Genomic DNA, 27910 nt, shown 5'->3' with positions numbered 1-27910 from the left:
ATTCTCTGGTTGTTTTAATGTAACACTGGGCAGAATTTGGATTTTGTGGAGTATTCTGGGTTAGTCATGCCAGAGAGTTGCAGCGCTGGAGAGCCAGAACATCGACCTGAAGAGCTTTGCTAGTGTGCATGTCTAATGCAACCCAGTCTGGGAATACTGCCAGTCTACTGTTACTCCACCAGTGGGGTTTATCATACACACATGCACACACCCACACACTTGTACACTCACAGAGAACCAGAGAGGGAGGGGAGCGTATATATGTGTGTGTGTGTGTGTGTGTGTGTGTGTGTGTGTGTGTGTGTGTGTAGGCTATGTGTGTGTGTGTGAGAGAGAGGCAGAGCTTTGTGGAGTGTCACTGATCTCTACTAGCATGCACAAACATGTCCAACGTAGCCATGGCCTGCTTGTCAAAAGTCACAAATATGCAGCTCACATCCCATGATTTTGTGTCGTATGTGTGTCATCCCAAAATACTTGCTACGTTAAAGCCTTTTACGGCTCTACAGCTGTGTACGATATATGCAGAGAGGCATGGTATGCTAGAAAGAAAGAAAAAAGTGTTTCAGCAGAGACTCAAATAAACCAAATGACTTATTACTGTACTGTAGGTTCACATAGTCATAGAGATCTAGGTTCCTATAATCTCACAGTAATTAAACAGTGCACCAGCACAAAAATATGGAAGTTTAATGATGATATCAGAGCTGAAAGAATTAGTCGATCAGCAGAAAATTAACCCGCAACAACTGACTACAACTGTTGGAGGGATTGCCATGAAATGTTTTGCCTATATTCATGGTCCTTGGAGGATGAATCATGCTGACTTTGGTAATCCCCTGACTTTTCCTCACTTATCCAGAGAAATATCTCAACATCTACTACATGATTTGTCACATTTTATTCAGACATTCATGATTCCCAGACAATGAATCCTATTCACTTTGGTAATCCCCTGAATTTTCTTCTAACGCCCCCGTGAGGTTCACATTTGTGGTTCAGAGTAAAATATGTCAACAACTCTTGGATGTGTTGCCATAAAATTTGTTACAGACATTCATGCTTCCTTCAGAAATTTACTATTTTCTGGTTTAGATGGTTAATCAAGAAAATAACTGACAGATTAATTGAAAACAGAAATTATCATTGGTCTTAATGACACAAGTACTGGGAACAAATTTTTTTAGCATGACCTCCCTATTTTTTGTGTGTTCATTTCCAAAATCTGCTGTTAGAAGAGCCCTTTTCCTGGTGTTTTGGCACCGTCAACATTGTGAGCAAAGGAAACGCGGTTTCTTACTCATTTCTAGTGACGGAACTCCTTATAAAAGCTCAAAAGATATAATAAATTCACGATTCTGTCCTCTTGAATGTCCTCAGTTTGCAAAAACATCTTCACTTTGAGAATCTAAATCAGTGCTTATAAAGAGAGTACACTAGCACACAAACACACACACATACAATCAGGACTGCTAATAATGTGTGCACTTAAACACCAATTCATTCAATTCCCAGATGTTATGATTATACATTTGGCTTAGTTTTGAAATGTATCTTGATTAAATATTGAGAAGGACCACTCTTGCATTGCATGTCCTTAATGTTTCACTCTTCCTCTGAGGCTTGTGATGAGTATGTATGCGTGTGTGTGCATGTGCTGTGGCAGAAATAATTTTGTTTGTCAAGTGGCATCGGTCTATTTTTCACTGTCATTCACTACTTTGCTCATCGGGAACACTATTGAAACTACATTGCACTGAATAACCCTCCCTCAAAGAAAAGGAATGAAGGGCGGTGTGGTGATAAGCCAGAATTTTTCGAAGAGTAGATGTCGTTTTATTCTGTTTTTCTTCATGTAATGTTAAACAATGTGAATCATGAATGATGACCATCTCTTATTGATATAAATGGAGTGGACCCATTATTATAAATACCCCTCATTATAATGCATAACCTCCTCTTTTGTTTTATTATGTTCTTTTGATGATTGGAGTTTGCATTATTACACCCACAACTGTAAAAATATGATGATTCTAGGGTTATGAACACAGCAATGGTGCGACTAATGAAGTAAATTGTTGACAATAAAGTTCAAAAACTGATGTGTATGGGTTCATGTTGAAGGGGAACACCATCAGTTTGACACATACAGTAAAGGTTAGTCATGAGTACTACTCAGCCTCTACATTGATAACAGTTGCGTGATGTCTTCTGAAGGACTTTGTCAAGTCTGACACAATTACCCCTGATGATGCAATCATGGTTATCTCATCTTACACCTGGAGATTCCAAATTTCCAAGAGAAAGTATGTGCCAGAAACTGGAGGTGTGAAGTTTGAAAGACATGGAAACGCTGAGATGATCTAATGAAAAGATGCTTATTGGTTGAATTATGAGAAACGTAGGATCTAGGTTTGTTTGAACTTGACCAATACTATGGGCCAATAAAAATCTGGCATATCAGAGCCTCTACTGCTTTGATTTTGACCATTAAAAAAAATCTATCTCTTGTAATTCCTCCAGTTTAATGGAAGAACAACACTAAAACACTGCAGTACCTCTTTGATACAAAATGTTGGTGCAGATAATTAAGTGCTTAAAAAAGAACAAGCATCAGGATAAAAAATACCAAAAATTTTAGTTCTGTATCAGCAGTGACAGTAATGTTTGACCAATACCATAGGAGGGCTTTTACCAACCATTATTTTTTTTTTTATCATCAATTAATTTGCTAACTATTTCCCAATCAATACTCATTTGATTTATATCAGAAGACACAGAAAAGTGCCAATCACAAATTCCTAAAGTCAAAGGTGATATTTTCAAATCTGGACAAACAGTCCAGACCTTATTAAGTATTCACTTTCTCATAGAGCAGCTGGAACTACAGATGTTTAGCATTTTTTAATTAAAAAAATACTTCTAACGATTAAACCAACAATCAAATTAGTATGATCAATACATAATTTCAGCTCTAAACGCCAATACTGCTTGTTTTAAAAATTGATTGCACAGATGCTGGTGATTTTGTGCAAAAAAAAAGAAAAAAAGAAAAAAAACTTCCACAAGTTTGATACGCAACGATTACGTTATTTCATATGAAGTTCGAAGTCACCACAAAGACGAGGGCACAACTCCGAAAAACAATAAGAAAGGTGACTTTTAAAAAAAACAAAACAGCACAGTTTAGGTGTTGTTGTCCTCTTCTTCTGTGTGTTTATATTTTTACAGTGTTTGTTACATGGAGGTGGACACTAGTGTCTCTCTGCTGTCCGACAGTAACATCCTCACTGGCACACAGACCTGACCTAGAATTGCTACTTAGAATTCGGGCTAAACCATCGCGCTGCAGCGGAGGGGGGGTGGGGGGGAGAGCAACGACAGGAAATCTTGACTGGGATGCAATGGAGTAGGACCACTGGAAAGCTCGGGCGAAAGGGGGGAGACATATTTCTATTTTATAATGGTGCCGTGATAATGTTGTGATTTGATAAGTGTGCGCTATTTATCCGTCGTTCGAGGAAAACGGAGATTAAGCTAACATTCCAGGTGAGCGTTCATTTGTCCAAATCCAGGTGAAAAGTGTCGGTGGCACAGCTCGCCTCCTGGCAACGGGCACACGCGGGTCCTCCTCCCGGGGACATCTCACTCCGGTATCCGTTCTTCTCTGCCTCTGTCCCCGAAGGCTGGCTAGCAAACCCACCGTCGCGTCTGGCCTGGCAGACAGTGAGCACCCTTTCAACCGGCAATGCCGATTTTTCCAGCGCAACAAAAGCGGATTATTCACGATGTTTTCGGCATGGTGTAAAACCCGCGGAGAAATATTGGTTTTTACCCCATTATACTGGAGGACCGCCCGTGCTTCGTGAAAATGAAAAAAGGATACAATGCAGCATGCATGTTCTGCATTCTTCAGGAGTACCACACCGTTGGTATTGTATTTTCTTTATTAAAAATGTGTTTGATATGAATTATAAGCGCGCAGCGAGATTATAGGCCTCGGCTGCTGATTGTGTCGGCCAGCCCTATCATCTGCCGAGCGATTTAATTGTTACATTGTTAACGGAGCTAGCAGAACTTGAAAATGAACGTTTTCCTAAGGAGGGTCGAAATTGTTTTATTAGCAGACTAAGCCCTGAAATGTAGCTCATTTTGTACGTGTTTTTTTGTGTGTGCTCGTGGCCCGACGTCGTTGTTCTCGCTCTCGCCGCCGTCCAGTGCCTCCCTCTTCGGGGAAGACTTTGTTTGCGCTGGCCGAGGCTCCATGAATGCAAGTGCTGAAAGTCCTCCCTTCCCCCCCAGTTCTCTGGCGAAACAGGAACAACTTCTTTTAGGAAAAAGAAAAAAAAAGTTCCTGGAGTTTCAAGCGCCATGGAATTACTTTGTCCGCCAAGAGTTGTCCAGTGAGGCGCTGAGATTTCAGGGGGGAGTCTAGTCTCTGTAGATGTTGTGTGCTTTAAGTTTATTTGTGGAGTTTTAGGTTTGTAGATGTCTGTGTGTATTTTAGGACGACTTCCTCGAGTAGGCCCGTTTGTGAATAACTTGTGTGGCATTGTGCTGTGTTACCTTGGCAAGACCAGAGAGCTAAACATGGCAAAGAATGTATTCAGTCGTCTATTTTTACCAATTTTTGTTTAACTTGTGAGGGGAAAAATATCCACAGGTCCTATAGTGAAACAGTGTTTGAGCAAATGACATCTTATACCTGCAGTTGTTTGGGATTTTGGGAATCTCCTCCCCTGATAAAGTCATCCTAGTGTCCTTTCGAGTTAATTAAGCATTTATTTTCCTTTTTATAACATTTTGCTTGGACTTCATTCAATTTTCCCAATAAATGTGTATCTGCTAAAAAAAAAAATGGCTTGACGCTATGTTTTTTCTCTCTTATAACTGTAAAGAGAAAATCTCAGCAGCTTTTTTGCTTTGTTGCAGTTTAAATTTGAGTCCTTTTAGCTGATGCTGTGATTCAGAGCGACTCCTGAGTTCGCAGGTAGGGGGTCAGTGTCTTGTCCAAGGACAGTTTCAAAGCATACATGCCAGTCGCTTCTTGTTACAGGACTCTGGTCTCCTCAATTGCTAGGCAACACTGCTGCCCGCCATTAACATGTATCTGTTGCATCTGTTCATATTTATCCTTTCTATACTCACTACTTCTGCTCTATTTTCTTTGCATTGTTGAGATAAAAAAAAAAAAAAAGTCATACGTTTGCTCCCACAAGTGTATGTTCGGAGGAAGGAGGAAGTCCTCTAGGATGCATAGAAGCAAGGACACTCTTGATAGAGTATCATGCACCGTCTTGTAGTCCCTTATGTGCACACAGGTCGATAACTGAACTATAAATGAGTGTCTGGGTTAAAAACGTGAGTATACGCTGCTAGTGTAGCCCCTAATGACCTGAGCTTTGCACTGGTTATGTGTTTGTTACATGTTGGGCTTGTGAACATGAGTGACTGAGTGCTTTTCCTTGCCGTTTGCTTGTTTGCGTGTCACCCGATGAGCAAAGTTCTCCTCTGTTCCAGGTGTGAATGACTTGTGGCTGTAGGGTGTCGTGAGTGGGCCAGGTTCCTGCACAGCCTCCGTGGCTGACTGGGAGGAGTCGAGTGGAGAGCAGACATCAGTGCACAGGGGACCCGAGGCCTGGTTCTCCATATGAGGCCCGGCTGAAAGGGCAGGGGGGCTTCTGAGGTAACCCAGCTCATCTCTGGCTTTCTTTCTCTCTCTCTCTTTTTTTTTTTTGTTTCACACTCTTATCGCACAGTTTCTTACATACACATCTCCCTCAACTTCTTAAAAACATACATCCAAAACGGACTGCACATGAATACTGTTCTCTTATCCTCATTTCTTTCTTTGCTTCATCTCTTCATAAGAATACCTCTAGAAATGCACACAAGTAACACATGGGCTGTGTCTGAAATCACTTCCTATTTACTATATAATGCACAATATGTACTGCCCACCATTTTATTCTGTGAGTGTGAAATCTATACACTCCATAGTGCCCTCAAAAAATGGTTAAGCTGACAATCCCGCAATGCAATGCGTCACATTTAATATATGCAAAAATCATCAGTCATCTGAGTGTATTCCTGTAAGCAATGACGCAAAATGATGATTGAAGTGTCTGAAATCACGATATACTGCTCATACAGTAGAGTACTGAGTTTCTGATATATTGGGAATAGTAAATGTGTGAACAAGGGAGCGATTTTGGACACAGCCGTGGTGTTGAAGTAATGTATGTAAGTGTGGTTTTCACCATATTTAGGAATAAGTAAAGCAGTATGAAAAAGAATGCTTCATGCTTGTTTTCCAGCTTTTCCTCACTACAATGTTGTCTGCTTTTAAACCTCATAACTTGTTGCATTATCAAGCATGGCAGCAAGCAATTCTTTCTTTCCCTCGAAGACTAACTGGTGCCATAACTTCACTGCTACAAGTTAGGCACAGGTTCATCCCATTATCTTTCACTGTCTCTGTGACATTTATCTATGAAGGTGCCCACACTGATAGCTGCATTCTGATTTAGAGAGGCCTTGAGGTGTAGAGCAGTTACCACGTACAACCATTCTTAATGCTCAGGGAAGCGGCTTGAGGAAAAGGACCTCAGAGCTGCGCTGCTTTGGACTATCAGTGCGATGTTTGGTCTTAATTCTCTGATCTGCACATGAGTGGGGACACAACAAGGTCAGGCTGCTCTTCTTGAGAAAGCTGTCCACACAGTTTATTTATCTGCTATCTAATCCAACGTGTGTTAACCAAAAACCACAGTGAGGTGAAGGACACAGGGAAATGGATATTGATGGAAAGCAGCTAAGGGTTTATTTTCTCTTCTGTGTATTGGCTTCTCATGTTTCCATGCATTTGTTTGCTTCATGGGTTTTCTAATTAAAACTCACAAGGTTTTGTGTTGTGTATGACATGGAAGGATGTGTTGGAGGGGCGATCTGTCTTGCTGCCTGTGTAGTGGGTGGCAGGGGGCTCCCCTTCCTTCATACAGTAGATTAGACCCAAGTATGTCTGTTTTTCTACTGCCTAAAAATGTTATTTTCATTCTGTAGGCTCAGTCTGATCTTTTTTTTTGTAATCGTTAGCTACTCGAAGTAGTATTTACCTTAAGTGAAACATGCATCAGTTTCCCATTTACCTGCTGTTTTAAGGCATTCAGTCACAATTAATTAAGGGATTTAGTTAATCTGCTGAACTGACTATGGTCAGGCCACCACAGTATTGTAATTATTCCCAAGGGAGCAGGAAAAAAACGATTTAGTATTTAACATGTATTTGTACGGATTTTTTGCCTTGATTTACCATCAAAGGTCTGAAAAAGACGTTTAGAGTGCTTGATGCCACACTGGGACCTTCAGGGAAATTAAAACACTTAAAATTGTGATGTACAATTATGTACAGTCTAGGTGGATATTTTTCAGAGCATGAACATATAATGGTGAAAAAAACCTAAAAAAACATTAATAAATTGTATTCATAAAGAATATTTTGCCCCTTTTTGCAAAAATGCGGATTTGTTTCCAAATTCTGGCTCGATCGAAGAAGCTTTTTATTTTGCAGTTCGTAGAAGTTCTAAACCAGTAGATTTAACTCATCATTTATGGAAACATAAGCTTAGAAGTTCATGTTAGATGAGGGTTAAAATAAACATTCGATTTCTGTGTCTATTGATTTTATTGATTGCTGAAAATATTGCCCATTTTCTCCTCTAGCTTTCATGATCAGCCGTTGTCATGTCTTTCTCATCAGTACAAATGAGTACTGATCCGATACGTTTGATCAGTACCAGCGCCGGTATCAACCTTATCAAACGAATCAGCCAGAAGCAACTGATCCACATTAAATACTGTGTCTGTCACTGTCGGTATGAATTGCGACAACTCAGTTTTATTAACCCTCCAAACACACTATTTTTAAATTTGCACAAGCCTGAAAAGAAAGCTGTTGTATGAATGTCTGTCAGTATCTACAGTTTTGAGGTGATGTGTGGTTACATCCTCATGATACTTTACCTAGACAATCAGTTACACTCATACTGTATTTAAAGCTGAAAAAGGAAAAAAAATAGTATTTGATTATTATTATTATTCTGTATTGGCCAATAACCAGAGTTTAGGTATGTGAATCAGTACAGACAGAGAAAAACTGGAATTGATGTGTCCCTAAAAATAATAATCTTTGATATGTATAGCAATGTAAAAGGCCAAGGTACAAAGTGACAGAAGAAAGGTAACACCAGCAAAATTATAGATTAAAAAAAAAACATAAAATGTGTATGTGTTCAATAAATAAGGCCTTGTTGTTTTAGGAGCACCAAACCCATTCAAAAATAAAACTAGTGTTAAGTACTTTAAGCCGATTAGTTGACAGAACTATCAATTATTTAGTCATTCATGCCACATGGTACAAAAACAAGAGCATCAGTTGCATTTTATTTATTCATTCATTTGATTAAATTCTACGCCGACCATTACAGAGCAGTCATCACTTAAAAACATAATAAAGATAAATTTTTTATAATAAAGGAAATTCGAAATTTCAAAACAAATCATTTGGGTCTCTAATGACTGGTTTCTAGTAGTCAAGTCTTAACAGCTTAGTGTGCCTTTCCAAACAGTTTTGGTTATAAATATGAATGTGTTTCTCTAATAGCTGCACTTCATATCTTTTTTAGCGTAGGAGGTCTCAGTCTCATATTTGTAGATGGGTAGGTGGGACTGTTGGCCATACAGGATCCTCAGGGATGTGTCTGGCTGAGTCAGAATGTACCCTTCAATCTGCTTTCATGTTTCTCTACTGTGATTGACAGTTATGGCACAGACGGGCTTGTCCACTTGCCCCAAGGGGAGGGGTCCTCTCAAACAGAGCGGCTTTCAGGTGGAACCTGGGGGTTGCGTTGGCCTGCATTCACCTCAGCCTATCTATACTAAAAGCTGCCAGCCAGGCTTAGGTCTTCTCTAGCTATCAGATTGACTGTTGTCACTTGTAAACGTGTCACCATGACACTAAGGGTGTTTTCACACCTGCACACTTTAGTTCGGTTAAATCGAACTCTGGTTCGTTTCCCCCCCTTGGTGTGATTCGTTTGGGCAGGTGTGAACACAGTAATCGCACTCGGGTGTGGACCAAAACAACCACACTGAAACCCTTTAGAGGAGGTGGTCTTGGTCTAGTCCCAGACAAACTCTTGAGCGGTTAGTTTGTGCTGTGAACATGATCCGACCCGACTAGTAGGTGTACTCCACAGGTTTGAGCGAAATGGCTCCTGTAGCCAGATGTGTTTACATACTGGGATGTGGATGAGCCTATTTAACGGTTGCTAACAATTAGCCGGAGAATGAATCAAGGTCGGACCTGGACTAGCGCAATGTAGTACGTTATTTTGGCCAGTGGACATCCTTCAGGACCTTCTTCCTGTGTTTACGTTCTTGCTCCTGCCCCAGACACAGCTGACCAATGAGCGAAGTGAACGTTCTCATGTGGCCTGTAGTGATGCATTTTGGGTTGGTTGGATTTTTCTCCGTGTGAAAAGAAACCGAACCCAGGGGAAAACGCACCGAATCTACTCATTAACTGATTTGGACCAGAGCAAACAAAAAAATTGGTAAAAAAAAAAAAAATAGGTATGAAAACACCCTAAGCTAACCATGCATGTACTGTAAAACGGAACCACGTTTTAAAATCTGGTTTTCACATGCCTCTAAACTAGACTCAAGCACTGGAGGCACTCTGGAGTAATCCTTATCTATCCAAGTGTTAAAGGTGAGATTTTACCCACTACACGTCCTTCTTTTAGTCTATTTGTTCCATGTGGTGGTTAAACAGGAAGTGGATCAGATTTCTGATGTTCTTCACTTTGCCAATTTGCCACACAACTTGGTACATGTGACAAAGAGCTTGGTTTTCATTTGAGTTTGCTAGGCAGTGATAAGCATCCATCAACTGTATCAAATCTTCATTATCAAGTGTTTGTAGACTAAACTGTCAGCCTTAATGAGAGGAAGCTATTGGTATGTTAAATCCTTTATGTGCTTTGGTTGAGCTCCTGATTATTGAGGGTGTGTATGTGTCAGCTTTGTAGAAACTTTGGTAATCCTTGACATAATTCTGAGACAAAAAAAATTGCAAAGCTTTACAGAGGTGAATATTGTCTGCATTCATCACACTGTCTGTTTAATGTGGATTTTTTTTAAACTGGAGCTCACCAAGATCTTTGGTGGAATTTTCAAATGTGAATGTGGTAACAATTAGTTCAAGAGAGGTTCAGTTTGAAACTTTGGAGGCAGATCTTTGGGTTCTTGCTGTAATCGCCAAATGTCGGCAAATTGGAAGAATGGAAGAACCTCTCATTATGCTTTATTCCAAGATGATTACCTCATTGCTAGTCTTGGTGTTGTATATTAAAAGCCAAAATGAGCTATTTTTTGTTGTGTTACAAATTTGTAGTGGTTCGTTAACAAGGGGAACCCCAGCTACAAACTGTGTATACAAACCTTTTTAATTGGCTGAATTGAAAGAAATAGAGTAAATATTGGATTTTATTTAGCTGTAAATACCAGTGATGGCGGCTTTGCAGCCATTTTGTTGATAATTCTGTAGTTCTTTTCATCAAGTATTTTCCAATTCTGCTGCTCATAATTATGGTCTGAATGATATGACTTGAACACAGCACAAATTACACATAGTCTATTTCATGATATCAGTCCATCAATATGGGAGGGATTGACAGGGACAGTACAAGGAGTACTGGTACACTGGAATCACAGCTCCCTTTAATTTTATTAGCAATGTTTCAACCAACTACAGGTCTTCTACTTCTACTCTAATTCAATCAGCTGGTACTTCCCAGTCAAATATGATATTGATTCCTAAAGTGCTAATGTGACATTTCCTGGAATTCTCTGAGTACTACAATTCTGTAATGTTGATATTTTATTTTTGTATTTTCTGGTTGCATTCATCCTGGATTTTAATGTCCCATTGACTTTTTCAGTGGTATTCTATATCATTAAATAGATGTGAATAGATAGATAAATATAGGTTTATATATAGGTCAAAGGTTTATCAGAACAGAACTGGCATGTGTCTGTAGTCAGGCAAATCAACAGGTTCCCTCCTTTCTGCTTCTACTGTACTTGTGGATGGTGTTCAGGTGGATGCACCCACATGTTTGTTGTTTTAACTCCTCTACTGTAATCAAGAATCACTTAATTGTAGCATCTAAAATAGTGCCACACCTCAGATTTAAATAGTTCATATCTCCTTGAGCGTGTTTTTATCCTGTGAATGTGTTTTTGCCCTCTGTCTAGTAATTTGAGCTATATGCTCATAAACAGAAGTGAAGTTTTTTTTAACCACTTTAAACACAATGGAAAAAACATTATATGCCTCAAATATACAGTAAAAAAATTGTTATATAAAAATTGTGAATATTAGCTAAATCTTGTTTTGTTTTGTTTTGTTTTTTTCTGCCTTTTTTTACCTGAGCCACCACTGGAAGTTTTGAGAGTAGTTACTAGCGCTATACAACCATGCTGGAAGAATGATAATGAAAAGAGTGTGTGTAAATTGGTATCAGGATTAATTGGCAGATTGAGTATAGGATGTTACTTTATAAAATGCATAAGCAGGTCACTTTACCCGGGTTACACAGGACATATGCTGTATGCTTTCAACATATTAGCATGTGGGTAGTTGCAGAGGAACGCCAAAGGAGACTCTGAGAGAGGAGCATACAAGTAAGCAAACTCTGACTCACAACAGTTCATGCCATAAACTTGTAATGCAGTTTTCAGTACGTCTCAGACATTTGCGTCTCAGTACAAATAAGTACTGCCGCATGTGGGTGTTTCTATCTGCAATGGTATGTGAGTATGCACGTGAATATTGCTCTGTGCCTGTATTTAATTGGGCAGGTCTTACCCAGTGTGTTTAAAATTCCATGGGAATGACACACTAGTGCTGACTGGGGTAACTGTAATTCAGGGACATGGTTTGGCTCATAGGCCCTGTTCACACCTGGCATTAAAATACATGTTGGGTGATCCGATCACAAGTGGACAGCTTTAAGTACAGGTGTGAACGCACCCAAGTCTCATTGAGAACGCATTGAGATCCAATCACTCAGACCACATTTAGAGCTGGTCTGGGCTGCATATGGCCACATTCTTTTAGCGGTGTGTACGAGAATGTGTCCTGGGCCACAATGAAGGGCCGCCTACTCAACTGACGTGAAGGGCGTCATACTAAAGTGTGAAACAGCAAGAAGAAGCTACAACAATGGGCAAAATGGATTCTCGTGGGTGAAGTACACACAAAACACGCTGTCTGACATCCATTTGGGCCAAAGAGTTTTGATTTTGCCAAGGTCTTTGCAAACTTCTTCCTCTTCTTTTAATTTCTGGCAAACTAGGCACGGGAATTGATTTGCTGCCTTCCGCCAGTTAAAAACAACACATTTGGTCTTTGCAAATGGAAATGATGTACATGTTGACTTGCATATAGAGCGGGGAAGTGAGATCCAATCACAAGTGGTCACTCTAGACATGTGGAGACGTATACTAATGCCAGGTGTGAACTGGCGTACCTAGAGCTATCTACTTGTGATCGGATCACCCAAGATGCAAGTTAATGCCAGGTGTGAACAGAGCCATATTCTCTCTAAAGTGCTAATTTTGTTGTATGATAGTGTAGAAGAAGACAGCACATGTATTGTATTAGTGAGTCAGTCTTGTTTATTACCCGTTTGGAAATTTCTTTGGTGTCTAAGGCAATTGTCAGACAAATAAAACAACAACAAAGGACATCACAGTGAAAGACAGACATCAAACAGCATAGAACTACTTAGTGTCAGGCAGCATAGTGCCCCACCAGCATATCACCAACAATCAAAAATCAAGAACAACAAAATGCTAATAACACAACTATCACCATCATCACAATGATTTGTTTAATGGAGGGATTCTGGAAGATATGAAGGATCTGAGCACAGGTAGTCTGCAAAGGTATCATTCAGGGTATCTCTATATATGTTTAGAGTAAAATATGGTTTTGCTTGTTTGTTGTCATGCCAGTTCAGTACAGATGCATTTTTAATATACAAAAAGAAGCTATGGAAAACATGTTGTGGGCAAACCGTCTTAGCACAGACGAAATTTAATTCCCTTTCTACCCAATGCTCATAGTGCTACAAATTTCGGTCTTGCATAGCGTGGGTTGTACTGACTGCTGCTTCAAGTGCTGATATTTGATGTTTCTCTGCTGTTTGTTGTAAGGTTCAGTATCGAAACATTGGTGACACTCTTGTTAGTTTTTTTACTTGCGGGTTAAAAAAAAGAGCCTTTTGAACAGCAAGTGAGGAATGTGAGTCTCTGTTACACTTTACCTCAATGGTCTGCACGGTTTCTGAAGGGCCTGGCTGTTGGGATTTCCCACAATGTTTTTAGCCACAGGGAGACGTCCTCTCAGCATGAGCAAGGGAGGAATGTGGCCAGAGTGTGGGAGCGACTGTCGGGATGGAGGGGAGGGAGTCACGGACCAGAGAGCATGGTCAAGGGAAGAGAGGAAAAAGGGGTCTGCACAGAGAGCAACAGTTTCTCTTAAGCAAATGGAGTTTCTGTTTGACTCGTCATTTGAGCTTCAGATGTCCTCCGTGAGAGAAACTTACTGTAGGGAAAAACATGGATTTGTGAATTTGCATATTTGCTTTGTGACCATGGCTAGTTGATCGACTGGGGTGTGAGTAGGTTGTGGGTGCAGATGTGTGACATTAAGCAGGAGAGAACATGATTTTTATGACTAACAAAGAAGAAATCTTGCTATCTCAAAATTGCGCAAATTGTGTAGGTGTTCTTTCTCACGGAAGGAGAATATTTTTAATTTTCTGTTTACTATCACCACCCAAAAGAGATATGAACATGTTAAAGCATGAACTGATGTGCAATATGTAAGGAACACAGACACCATGCTGCATTTAAAGTAATTCCCAGTCAACTGTCTAAAACGTTTTACAACCCACCTTTTTGTATACACTGTATGCTGTTTTCAAGTGTATTTTTTAAGTGTCCAACAAAATTTGCAATATTTTTCAGTTTTGTGTCCAATAAAATCTGAGGTAAAATGTGGTGTGAAATAATTGTACTGTATTGGGATAAACTGATTATAGATTTTGATGGTACAATTATAGTCTGAGGAAAAATCACGGTTTCACAATTATTATGCATTAATTTACTTCACAACACTACGGATGGATAAAATCACATGAGCAGTTGCTTATTATTAATATAAGATTAGGATGAACTTTATTGACTCCCTAGGGGAAAATATTACTAATCTAGGTAATAATATGGATATATGGATGATTTTTTTTTTTTTTTTGCAGTTTTAGTAAAAATGAAAGAAAGAAATTGAGAACAACTCTTATGCAGGTGTTATTAATCACTGAATTCAATAAATTAGATCTCATGGTATAGTGCTGGAAGTCTACAGGATCCTAATGTTAAGTTAGTCTTTTACACCTGGCGCATTTACCGAGCATACGTAGCCCTTGAAGGAATTACATGCTGTTTTGTTGAATGTTAATTTATAAACGGTGCTATGCTCCTTTTCCTGCGTTGTAGCTGTTGATTTATGTTGCACTGAAAGCCCAACTCTTAACTCACTGCTACTTTGTTGATTGTAAGTGACAGTTTTATATTTAATTCCCTACCAACTCAATGTTTCATTATGTAACTTGCCACTGAAGTAATGTTTTTTTTCTATTTTTTTAACTTGGTTATTACTTGGTGTATTATCTTCACTTGAGCAGTATAACTGGATGGTGATCTCGAATTTGTTGCATTAAGTTCAAGTTGTTGGACCCTTTAGCAGTGACTTTTCTTTGGCAAGTTTTAAAATTACTCCCACACTGATGATTTAAGACGTTATGGTGAATACAAGGCTTCAGTGTTGGGTCCCTCAACCATTGCCAGAACACTTCTTGTCTCCTTTAGCTAATGAAGCCCCCCTCCATACATAAGTAAGGGAAGTCAGCATGTGTAACTTTGTGTACCTGAACTTGTTGTAGCACAGCATTTTAAGTTCGTGCACATGGTTCTGCCTGCAGTCTGCTTGTTGAGACTATGGACATTATTTTTTAACACAATTGTCTAGTTGGGTCATTCTATGTCAAATCAGTTAAGGTTGTTGTATCACTGTCACAGATTTTGTTTAAACCTTGTCCCAAAACTGAGGCCTGTAAAATATTTCTGTTCAAATCCTATGTTTTCATATTTTTTTCAGCCCTTGATATTATTTCATTTTTACAGCCTAAAAAAATGCCCTATCTGGGAAGCCATGCTTAGGCGTTAATATCTTGACAAGTATTGTTCCTAGCTTCATCAAACTTTGTAGGATGGAAGACGAACATTTTTCCTATATGCCAAAACCATTAAAAGCCTGTACTGCTTGCCATTTTAATTTTATAAGGCCCCATTTTGAAAAAAGTGCAAAATTCTGAATTGAGTGTGATATTGACCTACATTTTTGTGCTAATATATCAATCATTATTTTTTCTGCAAACACAATCTTTTATTAAATTTCTGCCAATATTTGAGGTCTCTACCACCAACGGGCATGAAGATATTATGAATAAAACAAGGCGTGGTAGCATATTTTCATTTTCATAGGACCAAAATGGTATGTGGGGAAGCTAGTAGAAACATAAAAATGTACACGGACATTGCTTGATGTATGGTTATTAAGGGTTATTAAGGGTTCAAAGTGCTAATGTTCTTCTGTTTTTACTTCATACAAAAATAGACAAAGATTTAAGAGATATTTTACCTGTGGCAGGAAAAATTCAGGATTACATTTTTTTTGCCTCAGTATCTCCATGATTATTGAATTCCTGTGTCATAGGAATTGTAAGAAATAAAGAATAAACATGTATGTCTGGTAAGGTCCTGGATATTGAAAATAAGTGAAATATTTGGATAAAACCTCTGGTATAAGGGGGAATAAGTGTTATCCTAAATGGCCCTCTCATGCTCCAGTGGGAGTATCTAAATGTGTTTCCACGTAAAAGGTTGGATCTGTTTATTAATTATTTGTTAATGACCTATAGTAAAATGATCCTACGGAAAACATGTATGTCTTTACTCCAATCAATATTTCAGAGCCTGGGACACACATAAGTACAGACAAGGGAAGATCCTGCTTCTTCATTGTGGATGTTTTTTTTTCCTAGAGTGAAAACAATGCCTTTAACTATGTGTATTTATCTATGAAGGGAACATGGAAGGACACTGGCTCTTTTTACAATATATGACCAAACATTAAGCTATTTCCATGTACATTTTCATGTTCCTGCCCCACATACCATTTTGGTCCCATGAAAATGACTGAAAAATGCTACCATACCTTGTTTTATTCTTAATATCTTCATGTCCATTAGTGGTAGATACCCCAAATATTGGCACACATTTAATAAAAAATGTATTTGAAGAAAAAATGATTGACACTATATGGGTGCAAAAAAGGGTTTATAATAACCTCAATATCATTGTGGTTTAGAAATTTTGCAATTTTTTCCAAATCTAGGGCCTTATAGAAAATCAATATGATGCAGTACAAACTTTTCATGGTTCAGTCATACTCAGAACATGTTTGTCTTCCATCCTACAAAGTTTGGTGAGGCTACTATAGGCTACTAATAATACTTTTCAAGATTAATGCCCAAACATGGCTTCCCAGATGAGGCATTTTTGAGAGTGTAAAAATTAAAAAATATCAATCAATATCATTAGAACTGAAGAAAAATATTTTACAGGCCTTAGTTTTGGGACTCAAACATTATATAGACAAACTCTGAACAAAATCTAAGACAGTGCTGCAACCACTTTCCTGGATTCTGTGTGATTTGACACGGAATGACCCAGTTTTGTTTAATTTTCCTCACAGTACAACCGTTGTTCATAGAAAAATAACGTACCATAATGTCCCTTTTTTTTGAGAGTGAGAACAGAAACACTCAGTGTAGCTGAGACTTTACGGTTACAAAACCATGACGTGTTAAAGCGCAGTTAATAGTGAAATCGGTTAATCGCTGTATCTCTAGTACTGAGCTAAAAATAGTGTTTCAGGGAAGTGTGATAAATATCCTTATAATACTGTTTACCTTATAACCCCTGACTTTCACTCATGCTTGGTGTGTCAGTGCCAGTTAACCAGTTCTTTGTCTCGTATTGAGTAGAAAGGTGAACGTGTGTAAACAAGACACACCAACTCAGCCAGAGATGCAGAGACAGAGGGCAGATGGACAGAGATGGAAGTGCAGGGTGAAGTGTGTGAGACAGATCAGAGCAGGCCGTAGTGCCGAGTGCCAGTGCTGCTGCTGGAGCTGGCCGCCACACATGGCACTGTGCCCAGGCTACACCAGCAGATGTGTCACTAGTGAGTCAGCTGTGTCTCTGTGTGTGTGTGTGTGTGTGTGTGTGTGTGTGTGTGTGCGTGCGTCTGAGATCCAGACACCCACCCGGGCTCGCTGTGAAGAGAGTGACTTGTGTAATAACCCCTCTTCTCCTAAGGGTATATCTGTATCACACCCCTTTCCCATCCTCCCGTTTTCATTGCCGCTTCCATCATTGTGATGGACACGCCAAGGCTTCTGTCACCACGATATGATATGACAAAATGTGACATTACACACATGTTGCCTCCCTGGGGATGGAAGGGCATCGGCTGGCAACCAGAGGAAGGGAAGAATGGAGGACGGAGGCTTTGGTTGTTGTAGAAATGCTGGACAGACCAACCAAAGCAGAGACAGCTGAGACTGGGACTAACATAATGAGTGGCAGGGAAAGAAAACACATGAAGGTGAGGAGAAGAGAGATCCTGGGTGGAAAAGGTTGGGTATATGCAGCCATTCTGCTCAGGGAGCAGCTCAGAGTTCGGAGAATGTGTAAAAGTTTTGAAGTTCATTGTAAATATGTTGGTGGCTCGGTTTCAAGAGAAACAGGAGCGCAGTCAGACTTGCGTGAGCGCTGCTCATGTATGAGCGTCCTTGTTCCTGTCACGGCAGATGTATTATGTCAGATGTTACATCTCTGGCGTCACAGCTCTATCTTTAGTGACAGTCCGCATTCCTGACATTCTGTGTGTGCCATGCGTGAGTCATGAGTCCTTTCTACAGGGTGTGGCATGCTGGGATAGTGGTCTTAGGAAGTTCACCTCAACAGGTGAACATGCAGGTGTTTTCTCAGCCAAGGATGTCCAAGAGATATCTTTGCTTTAAAATCTTGCTTTTGATACTTGATTTAAGTAGAGTTCATTTGTTTTGTCTGCAGTTAATCAGTGCTTCACTAGCAGCCAGGCAGGTACTGTATGTGTTGGAAAGAAACTGGTTGTGTACAAGGATGTTTTTTACTTCACTTTAAGATTGCAGAATAAATACCTAATTGATATCTTCATAGTAGCCTTTACCTGATCATTTTTTGTCAAATATAACTGAAGAAATTGTTACACATAGTAAGGTTTCACTAATGGTTTAGGTTTAATGGTTATTCATTTAATGCTAGCCTTTGTAACTTCTGAATAAAGTAGTGCTTCACTTTTTCATAGAAATAAAGTTTAATTTGTAATCATTAAGCTAACTTCAGCTTGATGTTGCTGTGTAACTGATATTATTGAGTTACCTTACTGACTTTATAACTTTGCTTTCTGCCTGTCAGTACCACAGATGAATATTTCAACGGTTTACAATAAGAGTAACAAATTCAACAAAGGTCTGGCACACCAGAAAGTTTTATAGACAGGTGCCTCAGATCAAAAATGAACTAAAGCATCCAGTGTAGTGTTGATCACTTGTACTCACATCATTCACAATGTTTTGGTCCTCGGGCCTTCACTGGGCCGGCTAAAAGGAGAAGCTGCTTCCTGTTTGTTTTCGATGACTCTTCCCCATTGAAAAAGAGTGCAGAAAGATAAAAGGTTTAATGAAAGATTCATTGTCTGAGCTTAATCAATCTGGGTATTTTGCAGAACGGGATAGAACCGGTTACCAGAACCCACCCCTAGCTGCTTTTCAATAAAAGTTACTCAGCTCGCTTTAAGATTTGTATTTAGTAGCCTGTGAGATACTAAGATCCTCTTTTAGGCTTTTATTTGAGACTTCATACATGGTAATTTGATTTGAATTAATATTGGTTAGATGCAAATTTTGTGCCCTTGTGTCAAGAGATGGAAAGGCTTTTCTGTTTCATACAGCTGGCTGCTGCTTTAGACTACACGGTAACTCACTGATGGCTTTGAGTCATCGTATATTCTTGCAGAAAACTGTGAGGAGAGGTGGAAATAATGTTTCTGATATTGCCCTAAACAAATAATGGGCTAAAGAAATTCTTGAGATGGAGGCCGAGCAGACGGAGAGCGGGTTGGGGAGCTAGAGAGCGAGAAAGAGAGAGCAATACTCCATTGTGACTGAACTGCAAAATGGGATTTGCATAAATAAGGCTGAAACATCAGCAGGCCCTTTTACAGCCAACAGCAGGACTGAGATGAGGGAAGAGAATTTGTGTGTGTGTGTGTGTGTGTGTGTGTGTGTTTGCACTTGCATATTCTTTCACCTTTTTAAAATAAAGCATTTTTCTAGCAGTGTAGGTGTTTATAAATTTAAGGCATTCTAGGTTTGCAGCAAGATCAAGTCTCTTCCTGTTGATCCCAAACCTTTAAACCCCCACTCTGCTATGGATACTCCACCGGTATAAAGCCTCCCATCTCCCCTTCAGAGGAATTTGGGTGACGTAGCCGGGAAGGGTCTACTCTCTACACCGCGCTCAGCCAGCGTACGATGACTGTTACATAAGCGTGAAATGAAATGCCCCCTTTTAGTGCCACCTGCATAGGAAAACCCAAATCTAATTGAATTGAACTATTTTCTGCCCTCTTTTCATGTGGATCCTCATATTTATATCAGAGGCAAAAAGCTCATTTTTAGAGCCTCATTATACTGTTTTCCCATTAACTTGCACGCACTGCAGCTCCTCGTGTGTGCTATGATAGACAGTTCAGCGTCTTTACTGGAGATAGAGGAAGAGAAATGTCTGTGATTACCTCTCTGCTGCTTTGTTGTGTATGCGTGCGGCTGGCTGGCTGTAGCGTGCACGCTAGCGTGTGTGCCAGCGCGTTCCTTATGACAGTCATGTCAGTAAGCTCCCCAATTAGTGTCTCGTTAGTGTGGGATTGGAGGGAATGGGTGATTGACAGGTCCTGCTGTTTGTGTCTGTGTGCATGTGCGTACTAACATTACACGCATTTGTGTATGATTGGGGTTTAGGTGTAGATAACACCCCTTGAGGACATACGTGCTAGTTAGGGTTGAATGAGGTAGGAAGCCGGTTCTTTTGATAGAAAAAATTTCCTTCATCAAACTGAAATTGCAAGGGATTCTGTCCAGATGATTGGCTGCCCCGTCACTCTGAGTCGGCTGCGGTCACTCATCTCAGTCCAGCTTCCTCTCTCTTCTCGCCCCACAGTGAAGGAATGAACTCCTTACTGAAGTGAGGGTTGCATACACATTACCCACCTTCTGTTACAGCCAGGAACCTACCTTTTCAGACAAAGCGTTTGCTCGCTTCAAACAAATTACTTGTCAGAAAGTCAAACAAGTGTCATAAACTCCCTCCGCCCTTTCGTCCGCCAATTTTTGTAACTTTACAAAATGGTCAATCTTACAATCACGCCCACTTCATTCAGTGATTGGCCAGGTGCACAGAGATGAGAAAGTGGACAGGCCTTCAATGAATGACTGAAAGTGTGCGCTGTTATCCCAACATTTGAAAGATTGTGTCTCAACCTTCTCTTTAGCGGCAAGCTTTTCACCCCACCTTTGAGCATGGCAGTTAGGAACAGCTATACACACTTTCACCCTCACACTAAAGTTTGTGTGACATGTTCGTTTAAAGCCTTAACATACACTTAGCACTAGATCTGCAACGATTAGTCAATTAATTGATTAGTTGCCAACTGTTGTGACAATCGATTATTCGTTTGTAGTCATTCTTTAAGGGAAAAATGTCCAAATTCTCTGGTTCTCAAATGTGAATATTTTCTGGTTTCTGTGATAGTAAACTGAATATTTTGTGAGTTGTGGACTGTTGGTCAGAACAAGAAGACATTTTAGGACGTCGCCTTGGGCTTTGGGAAACAGTGATTGACATTTTTTGCCATTTTCTGACATCTTATAGACCCAACAACTAATCAGTTAATCAAGAAAATAATTGGTAATTAGTTGCAGCCCTACTTAACATCTGCACTTACTGGTGTCTCATTCTTAAAAGACAACAAAACTAAAAGCACTTTGTTGTTCGGGAAAGAAGTACTCGTGTAACATCTTTTTGTACAGAGGTTAAATTATTGAAAATGATGTTAGACACAGTGTCTACAGAATGCATGTTATGTGAATGAAGTCTATGTTTATGATGTCTGAGTCCCACTTAATCCTCACTATTTTTATATTTTTCCTCCTTTTCCAAGGAGTTTTGTCCACTTTTTTCCATTTTTGCTTCCTTATCCTGCTTTGCCTATCAGCTATGATTGACATTGTTTTGGTTCAGAGTGACTATCTGGCAGGTCTTTTCCCACTGTGTCTTGTGCAAACCAGCACTTCACTTTGATGAGCAAACAACAGTCAACAGCAAAATAAAACTGTTTGTTCATCTCGTATTGTCCTCCCTCACACATTGTCTTCCCTCCATTAATCCAAACTCTGCACTAACAAACCCCAACTCTAGAAACAACACGATGGCTGTATCTAGGAGAGAACTTACTCTGAATGTCTGTTCTGCTGAGGGTGTGTAATTATTTAGAGGCAAAATTTAAACTGTGAACGTTTCTACCAGGTCCACAGTTTGTGTGAAATTTCAGTTTATTTCTGTGTGCTGCACATCAGGGCTGCAGTATCACTCGTAAATAATTGTGTGTTGAAGTCCTTGTTTCCACATTTCTGTATCAAAGCATGTTGTGTCGCAGAATAGAAACATGTAATTTCATTTAGAATGGATTTCTTTCACACACTTCTGTTGATCACTAGTTCAGTAATCAATAATGAGCCCACTACTTCTCTGAAGAGCCTCTGCTCCTGTGTCACATGGTGTATTTTTATATTGAAAGGTCAGTCCAATCAGTCTAATTTGGATACACAAGGCTCCTCTGTCCCTGTGGAGAATCCAGCCTCTGCTCACGTGTAGTTGTGATCTGCGGCCCTGATAGTAGTAAATCACTTCTCCTGTAGACCAGGGAGAGATGACTGCTGCTGCTGTAGCAGGAGTTTGTATTTTTCTGCTTCCCAGTGACACCCCCCCGCCCCCCCCACCCGCCTGCCAAACCCCACAAACACCCCACCTCCTTCTCCCCAGGGGAACTCTGGAGCCAGTTACAATGTTGAGTGTTTTGGAAGAGCTCCTAAATATTTTCACGATGACAATGTAATCTGCCTGACTGACTGGACCGCTCTCTCGAACGGGATTCTCATGCAATTCTCTTGCTCACTCACTCACCAACACACACACACACACACAAAGGTTGGTTCAGACCGCAATACAACCTCTCCCCCTCCACCAACACACGTCACTGTGTGCTACAGTTACAATGTGGCGCTGGTACTTATACAGTTCAAGTGAAACTTCACCCAAAATCTTTTGAAGTATCAAAAACTCCCCTGACTGATATTATTAGTTTTAGGCTGATACCAATATTGATATTCGACAGGTTAAAAATCAGATATATAGCCAAATGGTGTTTAACACGACTTAACATATTTTTAATTAGGATCCCTCCATTTTATTTTACTTTTTTTTTTTTTTTTTTTTAAAGAATTGTAATGAAGTGGGGCATTTCTGGTTGAAAAATAAACATGTGAGTTCTCTCTGCTGGAAAAAAACTATACTATGTCGACACTGTTTCTGGTGGACCTCAAACATATCTTTTGCAACAAGCTGTAATATCAACAACTTTATCAGTAGAGCTCCATCAAAGATGCACTGTTGAGTTGGAAGGTTTTTGTTGGAAGTTGTGTGTGTTTGGTGTGTTACATTCGTATTTTTGCCAGGATATGATTCAATACACTGCTTCAATTTGTAGCTTCTGCTTTTTAGCTGTTGATGTCGGTCACTTGTTGCATACTGAGCACACAGATGAAAAGAGGAGACGGGGATTATGCTACAGGGAATTTCTGTCAACATTTTTGATAGTTTATAAAGACAATGAAAACTTGTCGCTATACACTTTTTCTGTGTCCTCTGCGGAAAAAGATGTGACCACAGCCACCGTGAAAGAGAAAATGACCGACTTTAAACAACCACCTTTCAAACCCACAGGGGGAGATTGATTGATTGAAAAAGATTTGGGTAGAGTTATAGTATCACTTTAATTCAGTCAGACTGTGGACCTTTCCCACTTTTGTTAACAGTCTTTTTTCCTCTCTCTTCTCTCAACAGTGTGCCCAAGGGCCGTTGAAAGCCCCCTTGGGGGAGTTTCATAAATACACACGGAACAAGAAAAGGCTCCTGGACTATTGTTATTGTTTTTACACACTTTCTCTCACACACACACACACACACACCCACACACACACACACACACACACACACCCACACACGCACACACACACACACAACCACACAGACAAGGACATAGAGAGAATGTTGGAGGTCCAAGAGGAGAGGCCAGCGGCGGCAGGTACAGCAGCAACACATTTCAACAAGAAGGAGCGAGGGAAGAAAGAGCGAGAGGAGGCCAAGGACGGTCGGGGAAACCTCTCAAACATCGGGAATCCCGTTCCAGGCTCCAGGAACGTGCGTGCAAAAGCGCCACTCACGCACACAGGAAGTCCACACCAGCTCATCACTCCACCCTGTTCTGTAGTCCTGGGAGCTCCATCAATGCACTCCAATAGGCTGAAGAACTCCCCGTCCACCAACACACAGAGGTGAGTGGACTCACATCCAGAGTGTGCTTTTTAGTGTTTCTTTTCTTATATACATATTATTCCAGACATATTGTCTATTTTTAGACTGAGAGGAACAACATTTCATTTTTACATATGCAAGTGCACAAACATGACAAATTAAACTTGATAATGTGTATGTGATGAATAAAACTTGAGCTTAAACTTGATTACAAATAAAGGAGTCTTGAATCTTGAAAGCCCATCAGTCTAGTGCTTTGATACACTTTTACAACATGGTAGGGGTGATAATAAGCAAACGCCAGTGTTCGTGTGTATGTGTACGTGTGTGTGTGTGTGTGAGGTCCTCGTGATTTTAACAGTGGTTTTATCAGCCAACACTGATCTCACAGTTGATTAAAATTATGCATTTCAGTCAGACTTTTTATGAACAATAGCACAGCAAGTTAAACTGCACAGTATGCTGAGGAAGTAAAATTTCAATTGCCTCATATTAAAGAGTGGCTGCACACCATTGTTGTCCTCGATATGCGACACTAAATCAAGTTTTTATTCTGACAGCTGATTACTGAAGTACTTAGTCACGTCTTACCACATCAGTAACATATATTTAGGCTTTACTGGGAAGCATAGCTTTCTGTCCAGTACAATAACCTGTTTCAAGTAAATTAAAAATCATCACGTTATCAAAAATGAATAAACATGAGCTGTCAGTGTTTATTAACAGATGGCAAGAGAGAACAAATACAAACACTCAGAGCCCTCTGTTCAGAACAGAACCAGCTCTTTCACTGAAATCACAAGGAACGAGGCTGCTTGCAGTAAAGCGTTATTTTCTGTTAAAAGAAAAAATCATATACAAGTCAACTAAGTACATATGCCAGTTTAAGCAGTTGGTTGGCTGATATGATTGTTTGCTGAGTGATCAGTGCCTCCCTCTTACCAGTGCTTGGTATGTTGAAATTCCCATATTTTAGCATTTGCTACGTGCATAATGTGCTGAGTTTTGAAAGTTTTTGAAAAAACGGATCTTATTTTAGTCTATGGAGAACTTCAGCCTTATTTGGCAGTTTTTTCTGTCATATTTTATTAATCCCCGTGTGGAAATTTGACCCATCCCAACTATTTAAGTTTAGTGAGCAACTATTTCTAAGAGCAGAGGCTTAGTCAGTGGCAGAAAGCTCTATAATACCTAACATATACGTCTTTTTAATGTGGGAGGAAATCAGATGACCCGGAGGACAACGTGCAGTTTCCACAGAAAAAGGGCGAAGGCTGAGACCTCCGTGTTTTAAGAAGCTTGTATTTACCATCGAGCCATCATGCTGCCATGGCAATTTATTATGAAGAGTGTGTACGTTGCTCATGATCAGTAGTGGAATTGAATCCAGGCTGTGGGCACAAACCTGAGCATGGTGCAGAAAGGAAGTGAAGGTTAAGTGTAAAAGCAGATCTAAGATCAGCCTCACTGCTCCAATCTTTTAGCTGAAAGGTCTCCATGTGTGATCCGGAGCTGTCCTGAGGTCAGGGAGTACACTTTGCTTGGAAGTTTTCCCTGCTGACTCATGGTTGTGGAGCCTCTGGAAACGGCTGTCTGGACTGCCAAAATTCTGGCTTTGCCCTCTTTTTCTACTAGCTGTTAGTCTATGTGTACATACAGTGTGCAAGGCTGCGGCTGTGCTTTTTGGACATGTTGGCATTTGTTTCATGCTACTTGTACAAGTGTGTCTGTGTGTGTGAGAGAGGGAGAGAGAGACAGGGAGAAAGAGATTAGGGTGTGGTAAGGGAGTTCTCTGCCAGTTGGATGTATCCTGCTTGCCTGTACTGAGCTGCTCTCATAACTAGTAAGCAGCAGTTATTTCTAGATGGCCAATGTCTCTGCTGTATGTTCTTTGAGGTTTAACCGTGTGCATTGGATTGCCAGCACCAGTAACCTCATCTTGTGTTCATACCATACTTTGATGTCATAATGACATTGTGTTAAGCATCTGCAAAGGGGAAAAAAGAGGGCAAAAAGAACGAACACATTTTCCTTTCTGTGTTTTCTTCCACTTTTCCTCACAGTGAGGATAAAGGTTACATGAGACATAGAAAAGTTGGTATCATGGCACAATATCATGGCGAGTTGTGGGATGTCAGACCTTGCGGATAGCCAGCTGCCTGAGTATGTAGCCCTCCCCTTGTCTGGTTTGTGCCCAATTCCAGAGCATGATTACTAGGTAACTTGAAGCCCCAGGCCTTTTGTCTTTTTGGGTGATATGCCCCATTTCCTCCTAGGAGTGTGTGTGTTTCGTAAGGGAAAAACAAGGACACAAATATATGTAGGAAGACAAAACATAACATTTTGGAAGTCCTCAGTATGTCATTGTTGGATCTGAGGAAGGTTTAAATGGTTAATCTTCATTAGAATTTGTAATATATCAGTCATTTGGCACTGTTTTGTTAAAACTGTACTAAAAAGTACTCAAAGTATAAATGTATTAATGTGTGGGATACGTCTGTCTTTTCTTTGTCTATCAGCCCTAAACCTAAGACGGAGGTCATGGTACGCTCACCTCCCGTCATGTCCCCCTCCACTGCCGCCCAGATGGACTCTAAAATGCCCAATCAGGGTAAACCAGGGAGCACTGGCAGCCAATCACAGCCCTCACCCTGCGACCCCAAGACCCTGGGTGCCAAAGGGGCTCAGAGTGTGGCAGGGGGCATGGGGCTGAAGAATGGCCAGGGCCTGACCTCTGGCTCAAGCTCCAAGGTTAAAGTCAAAAGGGAGAGAAGCACCTCAGTGGAGTCATTTGAACAGCCAGAGAGTGGCACACCCACCAGTGAAGAAAAAGGTAAGGCACTACAGCCAGTACTAATACCCAGCAGGTAGCTGTGGTCACAACTTGTTAATTAGTCCTTGTGATGTGCTTTAAATTTCTGAGACTGTTTTAAATGCTTTTTATTCTGGCCAGAATGGTAAAATAGTTGAATTTAGGTAGGTTGGGAAGGTGCATGAGTTTCTTTGATGTTTTTGGAGAGTAATTAGTAACTGTGCTTTTGTACTTTGTTACCCAAGTTATATCCTTTTGTAATGAAGTTTCTCAAATGTTGTCAGCACTAATTAGAGCGCATGGTTGGTTTGTTGTGCTGTACTACTTCATAACTTTATCCAGAAATGTGCCATATATATAGTTATTTATTTTCTCTTGGGTATACAACACAATCTGCCTACAACAGTTGGACATCTTGAAAAAACACTTTGCTGTCCCTCACTGTCACACAGTGATAAACCTAAGCCCACTAATGGTTGTGTGGGTTTGTGTGTCTGTACAGACAGTAGTAGGGTGAAGAGGATGTGTGTGGCAGAGAGGAGGCAGCCGTACAGTGGAGCTGACTGGTGCTCTGGGGGAGAAAGTGACGAAGATGACAAAGGATTCTACAGTAAGTGTGTTAACGTGTGCATCCAAGCATGCGTAGCAGTCCCTCTGCTGATCAACTTGACTTATGACAGCTCCACAGTAGAATTACAGTACGTTTCCCATAAGCCTGTGCTGGTCCTAAAGCCATGGTCTTCCCTGTTGTCTCCCTGTAGACTGTAACTCCAGTGACGTGAAGCCCCAGGACTCTGTCACCCATTCTACCTCCAATGCTGGACTCAGTCGCTCCTCCACACCCTCCCACAATATATTGGGAGGCCAGGGCTCCACAACAGAACCTGCTAGTGGCCAGAAACCAGGCTCAAAACTCGTTTATGTCTTCACCACAGAGATGGCCAACAAGTAAGGAACCTGCGTTAGCATTTGTAACTGTTGTGGCTAGTATCTTCCATACTCTTTTAGCCATAATTTGACATCCAAATCTTACATTTCTGTCTGTCTTTCCCTTTTTTCATCATGATTTCTTATATTTGATTAGTGATGTATATACAGTTTGAGCTTATCTCTACATGTTTAAAATATGAATGTTTTTAGGCAGCT

The 27910-nt window shown here is 40.3% G+C and overlaps 1 protein-coding gene across 5 annotated transcripts in view; it reads left to right on the top strand.

The window, feature by feature from the left end:
* Positions 1 to 3381: 3381 nt before the first annotated feature.
* Positions 3382 to 27910, top strand: part of bcl9 (BCL9 transcription coactivator) — a 30859-nt gene continuing 6330 nt past the window's right edge. Inside the window, exons 1-6 of one of the 5 annotated variants that reach the window (XM_044365919.1) lie at positions 3382 to 3549; positions 5521 to 5686; positions 23482 to 23972; positions 26472 to 26785; positions 27267 to 27374; positions 27526 to 27712. In XM_044365919.1, the coding sequence (XP_044221854.1) occupies positions 23686 to 23972; positions 26472 to 26785; positions 27267 to 27374; positions 27526 to 27712 (896 nt within the window). In that variant the 5' untranslated portion in view covers positions 3382 to 3549; positions 5521 to 5686; positions 23482 to 23685. The other 4 variants (XM_044365924.1, XM_044365920.1, XM_044365921.1 and 1 more) reach the window with 4 other exon arrangements.

This window comes from Thunnus albacares, chromosome 11, assembly GCF_914725855.1.
Source record: "Thunnus albacares chromosome 11, fThuAlb1.1, whole genome shotgun sequence".
Lineage (NCBI taxonomy): Eukaryota > Metazoa > Chordata > Actinopteri > Scombriformes > Scombridae > Thunnus > Thunnus albacares.
Note: the sequence above shows the minus strand (reverse complement) of the source record. Positions and strands in the feature narration are given on the sequence as shown.